Source organism: Chiloscyllium plagiosum, unplaced genomic scaffold, assembly GCF_037043375.1.
Source record: "Chiloscyllium plagiosum isolate Xiang-an unplaced genomic scaffold, Cpla_swu_hap1 HiC_scaffold_7, whole genome shotgun sequence".
Classification (NCBI taxonomy): Eukaryota; Metazoa; Chordata; class Chondrichthyes; order Orectolobiformes; family Hemiscylliidae; genus Chiloscyllium; species Chiloscyllium plagiosum.
The window spans coordinates 114,680,962-114,689,297 of NW_028270145.1; the positions used below are offsets into that span (position 1 = coordinate 114,680,962).

Here is an 8,336-nt window from a genome sequence, read left to right on the forward strand (position 1 = left end):
GCGTGGGTTTCCTCCGGGTGCTCCGGTTTCCTCCCACAGTCCAAAGATGTGCAGGTCAGGTGAATTGGCCATGCTAAATTGCCCGTAGTGTTAGGTTAAAGGGGTAAATGTAGGGGTATGGGTGGGTTGCGCTTCGGCGGGTCAGTGTGGACTTGTTGGGCCGAAGGGCCTGTTTCCACACTGTAAGTAATCTAAACTCAAACCCTCCACTCCCAGCAACATCCTGATAAATCTTTTCTGAACCCTCTCCAGTTTAATAATCTCCGTCCTATAACTGGGCGACCAGAACTGGACACAGTATTCCAGAAGAGGCCTCACCAATGTCCTGTACAACCTCAACATGACTTCCCCAACTCCTATACTCAAAGGGTTGAGCAATGTAGGCCAGTGGGCTAAATAGCTTCTTAACCATCCTGTCTGCATGGGATGCAAATTTCAAAGAACTATGTTCACAATCTGGAACCTCATGGTCCGGCATTCCCCCACTCACCCATTACCATCAAGCTAGGAGATCACCCTTGGTTCAATGGATGGTGTAGGAGGGCATGCCAGGAGCAGCACCAGGCAGACCTGAAGATGAGGTGCCAACCTGGTGAAGCCACCAAACAGGACTACTTGCCAAACAGCATAAGCAGCCAATGATAGACAGAACTAAGCGATCCCACAACCAATGGATCAGATCTAAGCTCTGCAGTCCTGCCACATCCAGTTGTGAATGGTGGTGAACAATTAAACAACTCACTGGAAGAAGAGGCTTTACTAAAATCCCCATCCTCAATGATAGAAGAGCCCAGCACATCAGGGCAAAAGATAAAGTGGAAGCTTTTGCAGTAATCTTCAGTTTCTGCAAAATCAGAGTGGATGATCCATCTCAACCTCCTCCAGCAGTCCCCAGCATCACAGATACCAGTCTTCAGCCAATTCGATTCACTCCATGTGATATCAAGAAACAGTTAGAGGCACTGGATACTGTAAAGGCTACGGACCCTGACAACATTCCAGCAATAATACTGAAGATGTGTGCTCCAGAACTTGCTGCTCCCCGAGCCAAGCTGTTCCAGTCCACTTACAACACTGGCATCTACCCGACAATGTGGAAAATTGCCCAGGTATGTCCTGTACATAAAAAGCAGGACAAATCCAACTCAGCCAATTCCCGCCCCATCAGTCTACTCTCGATCATCAGTAAAGTGATGGAAGGGGTCAGTAACAGAGCTATCAAGCAGCACCTGCTCAGCAATAACCTGCTCAGTGACGCCCAGTTTGGGTTCCCCCAGGGTCACCCAGCTCCTGACCTCATTACAGCCTTGGGTCAAACATGGACAAAAGAGCAGAGGGATGGGGAGAGGGACAGCCCTTGACATCAAGGCTGCATTCGGCCAAGTGTGGCATCAAGGAGTCCTGGCAAAACTGGAATCAACGGTTATTGGGGACAAACTCTCTGCTGGTTAGAGTCATATCTGGATCACAGGGAGATGGTCATGGTTGTTGGCAGTCAGTCATCTCAGCTCCAGGACATCTTCGCAGAAGCTCCTCAGGGGAGTGTCCTAGGGCCAACCATCTTCAGCTGCTTCGTCAATGACCTTCCCTCCATCATAAGGTCAGAAATAGGGATGTTCACCGATGATTGCATAATCATCAAATACTCAGATTCCTCAGATACCGAAGCAGTCCATGTTCAAATGCAACAAGAACTGGGCAATATCCAGGCTTGGGCTGACAAGTGGCAAATAACATTTGTGCCACACAAATGCCAAGCTATGACCAACACTAATAAGAGACAATCTAATCACCACCCCATGACATTCGGTGGCTTTACCATCACTGACTCCCCCACTATCAACATCCTGGGGGTTACCATTGACCAGAAACTGAACTGGACTCACCACATAGACACAGTGGCTACAACAGCAGGTCAGAAGCTAGGAATACTGTGATGAGTAACTCACCTCCTGACTCCCCAAAGCCTCTACAAGGCACAGGTCTGGAGTGTGATGGAATACTCCCCACTTGCCCCTGGATGGGGGAAGCTCCAACAACACTCAAGAAGCTCAACACCATCCAGGACAAAGCAGCCACTTGATTGGCACCACATCCACAAACATCCACTCCCTCCACCACCAACACTCAGTAGCAGCAGTGTGTACCATCTACAACATGAACTGTTGAAATTCACCAAAGATCCTCAGGCAGCACCTTCCAAACCCACATCCACTTCCATCTAGAAGGACAAGGGCAGCAGGTACAGGGGAAAACCACCCCCTGCAAGTTCCCCTCTGAGCCCCTCACCATCCTGACTTGGAAATATATCGCTGTTCCTTCACTGTCACTGGGTCAAAGTCCTGGAATTCCCTCCCTAAGGGCATTGTGGGTCTGTCTACAGCACATGGACTGCAGCGGTTCTAGAAGGCAGCTCACTCCCACCTTCTCAAGGGGCAACTTGGGACGGGGTAATAAATGCTGATCCAGTCAGTGATGGCCAAATCCCATGAGTGAATTAAAAAGAAAATTCCACATTTTAAGTTCCGGAATGTGAGAGGCAGGCTGCTGGAAGAACACCGTAAGCCAGGCAGCAATAGGAGGTGAAGAAACTGTCTTACTGTAATCTTCCAGCCTCCTGCCTGTCCACTTTGGATTCCATCACCTGCAGCTTTTATGTCTCTAATGGAGTGTGAGAGGTAGCAGTTTCTCTTCACTGGCAGTAATGCTGCCTGTATCGGTGACTCTCTATCCAGGACAGGAACCTTTTGGAAAGGAGTGGGATGTGGATTAACTCTTACAATACTGCTCGGCAATGTGACTGCCCTGGGTAGTGATAGATGCAGCAGTGCGGCTGTCTCTTGGTACTCTGCCCAAGTCATTAACTTATCGACAATCGACAACATCCCCCCCCCACCAACTCCTTCTGTGTTATTGCTGGACAATATCCACACGCTGTACTGGATATTCTCAATGGACTCACTTGGTAATTCATCATCAGGCCAGGCCGATCTCTCCTGGACACACTTCACAGACAACATGCTTTATCACCTCATTGCAAAGTGTCACCAACACTTGTTAGAAAGGACACAGATAGTGAACATCAGGGCACTCCCCTACTCACACACCCACACACACACTCACACTCGCGCGCACACTCAGACACACTCTCACACACACAAACACACTCTCTCAGACACACTGAAATACACTGACACACTGACACACAAACACACGCACACACAGTCTCTCAGACACACACACACTCTCACTCGCGAACACACTCAGACACACTCACACACTCTCTCAGACACACTGAAATACACCCTCACACTGACACACAAACACACAGTCTCTCAGACACACACACTCACTCACGAACACACTCTCACACACAAATACACTCTTTCAGACACACTGAAATACACTGACACCCAAACACATGCACACACTCTCTCAGACACACACACACAAACTCTCTCTCAGATATACACTCACACTCGTGCACGCACACACATACTCTGAAACACACTCTCACAGTGACACAATTTGATCCAGACTCTCACTCACAGAGCCTAGTGAATAATACATAGCAGACAGTAAAGACAGGCAGTGAACTCACCAGGGCAGTGTGCACTGCACTGAGAAAGGGAGTTGTCCTTCAAGATACTGGGAGTGGTTGGCCGTGTATGTGCTGCATCCCTCTCAATCCCGTGTTGACCTGCTTAGCTAACTGAAGAAAACTGATCAGCAGGGAGTCTGGGTCACTGCCTTAAAGCGATACTGTCAGCACTGACTTCTGCCAGGAGTCCGAGTGCAATAATAAGAACAAGTGCTAATCTTGCATTTTTAATTAGGTATATTCTACTCAGTTGCCAGAACCTGCCTTGTGCATATTTAATTGAGAATTCTAGGAAACCATTCAGCCCATCTTGGCTGTTCCAGCACTTTGAAGTATCTCTCCAGTTAGTTCCTCACCCTCTACTACATTCCCCCCACCCCCTGCTATTCCCCCACCCCCTGCTATTCCCCCCACCCCCTGCTATTCCCCCACCCCCTGCTATTCCCCCCACACCCTGCTATTCCCCCCACCCCCTGCTATTCCCCCCACCCCCTGCTATTCCCCCACCTCCTGCTATTCCCCCCACACCCTGTTATTCCCCCCACACCCTGCTATTCCCCCCACCCCCTGCTATTCCCCCCACACCCTGCTATTCCCCCCACCCCCTGCTATTCCCCCACACCCTGCTATTCCCCACCCCCTGACCCCCTGTCAATGGTTTCTTTTTGAATATTTCTCCAATTCCTTTTAGGAAGTTCTGATTACATCAGTTCCAGCCTCTCTTTCAGATCACAACAACTCACCGAGTAAAGAAATGTTCTCATCTCCCTCTCTGGCTCTTCAGCAATTCTACTAAACCCGTCTTCTTTAGTTACGGACACCCCCTTCCTCAGTTCTGATGTTACTCCATCTGAACCTTTCCCCTGTGAGGTCTCTCCGTTAAACCTCCTGTGAACTTTCCCTGCTCCAAGTGGTAACCTTTACATCTCCCCACAGATCTCCTACCGTGTGTTTCCTCACTCTGCGCCTCTCTTTCCCGTTGCACAGATGCCAGCAGCCCCTTAGTGCCCCCCCCCCTGTCAAGTGGTTGTGGGTTCACACATTGGAGACCTCAACAGTCAAGCTATGCAACTGCATGAGGCGTCACAGCTGACGCCCATCACCAAGTCCCCTCATGTCACCTCTATCCCCAGAGCACTCGTTGCCTACAATGAATGGAGTTTGAATTTACCTAGCGCCACTGAGGGAGTGAAATGGGCTAGGTCTTGTGGTTTAGGAGGTGGATACTCCTCCCTCCTGCTCACAGCCAGTGGGTATTGACAAAGAGCACAGAACAGAGTGGGCAGGCAGGACAGAGTGAAGCCTCCTCCAGCCACTGACCCCTCCTTCCCCTCCAAACCAATAACGGAAATAGAAACCGGTTTCAGAATTACAGTGGATAGCCAGGGCAGGAATGTCCGTCCCAAGGGGGCATCATTTTAAGGTGATTGGAGGAAGGTTTAGGGGAGATGTCAGAGGCAGGCTTTTAGATTAGATTCCCTACAGTGTGGAAACAGGCCCTTCGGCCCAACAAGTCCACACCGACCCTCTGAAGAGCAACCCACCCAGACCCATTCCCCTACATATACCCCTTCACCTAACACTACGGGCAATTTAGCATGGCCAATTCACCTAACCTGCGTATCTTTGGACTGGGAGGAAACCGGAGCACCCGGAGGAAACCCACACAGACACGGGGAGAATGTGCAAACTCCACACAGACAGTTGCCCGAGGCTGGAATTGAACCCGGGTCCCTGGCGCTGTGAGGCAGCAGTGCTAACCACTGTGCCACCCAAAGAGTGGTGGGTGTGTGGAAAGCACTGTCAGCGGTGGTAGTAGAGTCAAATACATTAGGGACATTTAAGCAACTGCTGGATAGATGCATGGATGATAGTAAAATGTAGGGTATCTCGGTTAGTATGATCTTAGAGTAGGATAAAAGGTTGGCACAACATTGAGGGCCGAAGGGTCTGTACTGTGCTGTACTGTTCTATGCTCTATGTTCTGTCAGTCTCATGCCCTTTCCTCTGATCCAGGGACACCTTCATCATCAGCCCCCTCCTTTCCATCACACCATCATCCCTTTCGTTAATGAACTCTAATCCTATCCCGTATCCTCCATCCCATATCAGAGTCTCCCTTTAGCTCCTCCCATGGGTTTATACGTTAAAATGATCTGACCTTCGGGACTTAATTTTTCAAAATCCATGGGACAGAAGGAGGATGGTGAGTAGCTTACAGAGTTTCCCATAGGAAATGGGGAGGTATGGGAGGCTTAAAAACAGACAAATCCCCTGGCCCAGATGAATTGTGTCCCACGTTGCTGTGGGAGATGAGGCAGGAAATTGCAGGAGCTCTGACAGAAATGTTTAATTCCTCTCTGGCCATGGGGAAGGTGCCAGAGGACTGGAGGATGGCTAATGTGGCTCCACTTTTCAAGAAGGGTAGAAGCGATGAACCAGGAAATTACAGATGGTGAGTCGCACATCAGCGTTAGGGAAACTATTAGAGAAAATTCTGAAGGAGTGAATTAATGCCCATTTGGAAAGGCATGGCTTTGTCCGAGAGAGGTCCTGTCTAACAAATTTGTGAGAATTTCTTTTGAAAATGTGATCAAATGTGTGGATGAGGGAAGTTCAGTTGATGTAGTTTATATGGACTTTAGCAAAACCTTTGGCAAGGGCGCCCATGGGAGACTGATTGAATGTTTGAAGAAGATAGAATTGAGGGAAACTTGGCGAGATGGATCAGAAAGTGGCTTAATAATACATCGCAAAGGGCAGTGGTAGAAGGTTATTTGTGTGACTGGAGGCTGGTGTCTAGCAGTGTACCACAAGGATCAGTATTGGAAGACCCTTATTATTTGTTATATATATAAATGATATAGATGAAAAGGTGGCGGAACATTGAACAAATTTGCAGATGACACCAAGGTAGTTAGTGGTTAATAGTGAAGAAGATGGTTATAGTTTATAGGAAGATAAAAATGGGTTGGTCAGATAGGCAGACCAGTGGCAGCTTTATTCTTTCAATGGAAATGCATTTATTTCCACAAGACCAACATTCACTGCCCATCTCTAACTGCCCTTGAACTGAGAATCCTGCTGGACCATTTCAGAGGGTAACCAAGGGACAACTGTGGGTTGCTGTGGGTCTGGAGTCACATGGAGGCCAGACCAGGTAAGGATGACAGTTTCCTTCCCTGAAGGACATTAGTGAACCAGATGGGTTTTTTTTCCTATAATTGATGATGGTCACATTCTCTGAGGTTAGCTGCCAATTCCATCATTTATTAATTGAATTTACGTTTTAGCAGCTGCAATGATGGGATTCAAATCGACATTCCCCGGACATTAGCCGGAAGTTTTGAATCCAATGACATTCCCACAACACCACTATCTTCCCATAAATCATTACTTCATTGCTATTATTATCTAATATTTAATTATTTAATTTGATCATTTTACAGCTTATGTTTATCTTAATAATTTTCTATCAATGTTATGAATTGATTCAGAATGTCATTTGTGTTGTATCTATCTGTCTGTCTATCTATCTATCTAACTATCTATCTATCTATCTATCTATCTAACTATCTATCTATCTAACTATCTATCTATCTACCTATCTAACTATCTATCTATCTATCTATGTTTGTATCTTTTGTCTGTCTATCTATCTATGCCGACACCTGTTTATCTGTCTGTCAGTCTATTGAAAATCTGTTAAATTTCTAATGTCCTCCAATTTATGACTAAGGTCATTTACCTGAAATGTGAGCTCTCTCTCTCTTTGGTGCCAGACCTGTTGAGCATTTCCAGCATTTCCAGTTTGTATTTCATCCACTGAAGACCCTGTGTACACCCACAATGACACCCCCCACAGACATGTCTAAAGAGACGCAAACCCGTCGGAAACACATAAAACAAAAGGACATTACCTTTCACTAAGGACTCTCAGGGCCAGCCCAGAACCTGAAACTGGCTTTCCCCGGTGGGCAGCTGTGGAAAGCATACACATCTGAAGTCACCTGTCTCTCTCTCTCTCTCTCAAGCTGTATTTCACTCACCACACATCACGTCTCAAATTACTCAGATACTGGATCCCAAAATGATATTTTCTGAAAGTGATCTATGTCATTTAAATCGATACAAAGCACTCCCAACGTCTCCCTCAGGGGCCAGCTCCATTTGTTCACTGCAGGTTAGTTTTAAAGGTCCCCTCTACTAACTGTGCCCTCAGCTTTCGCAGGCAGTGGTAAATGATGCCAAGGGGTACATTCACTAGTGAGGGCGTGGGTATGGGGGTGGCGGTGAGACAGGTGTGGAGGGTGGGGGCTAAGCCAAATGGCTTCCTCCTATAATGTCCCAGCGAGAATCCCTCTTCACAAAGCAGCACAGCTCCACCAGAATGTTACTGCAGAATCTCAGAATTATACAGAGCTGAAGGAGGCCATTCAGCCCATCTAGCCTGCACCAACTCTACTATCCAGCCCGGCTCTATTCTCCAGTGCCTTTCTCCTGCCATTTCCCCATATCCCTGCTCACCACTTCTAACCAAGTAACCATTCAATGCCCCTCTTAGATGTCATAATTGAACCTGCCTCCCCACATTTCATTCCACATCCAGCATTTGCAGTTTTTCTGTCTCCCCCACATTCCCCACCCTAACGACTCACTGGGTGAAATAGTTTTTCTCACACCACCCTTGCTTCACTTGCACATCACTTTAAATCTCTCGTTCTTGTGTTTTTTA

General features: G+C 47.6%; 1 protein-coding gene across 6 annotated transcripts in view; it reads right to left on the reverse strand.

Moving 5' to 3' along the window:
* LOC122547116 (1-phosphatidylinositol 4,5-bisphosphate phosphodiesterase delta-4-like) overlaps positions 1-3,730 on the reverse strand; it is a 140,561-nt gene extending 136,831 nt beyond the window's left edge. For 2 of the 6 annotated variants that reach the window (XM_087989402.1, XM_087989405.1), the window contains exon 1: positions 2,963-3,431. In XM_087989402.1, the coding sequence (XP_087845528.1) occupies positions 2,963-3,020 (58 nt within the window). In that variant the 5' untranslated portion in view covers positions 3,021-3,431. Of the gene's footprint in view, positions 1-2,962; positions 3,433-3,601 lie in introns of those variants that run through there. The other 4 variants (XM_087989406.1, XM_087989401.1, XM_087989403.1 and 1 more) reach the window with 4 other exon arrangements.
* Positions 3,731-8,336: the final 4,606 nt, after the last annotated feature.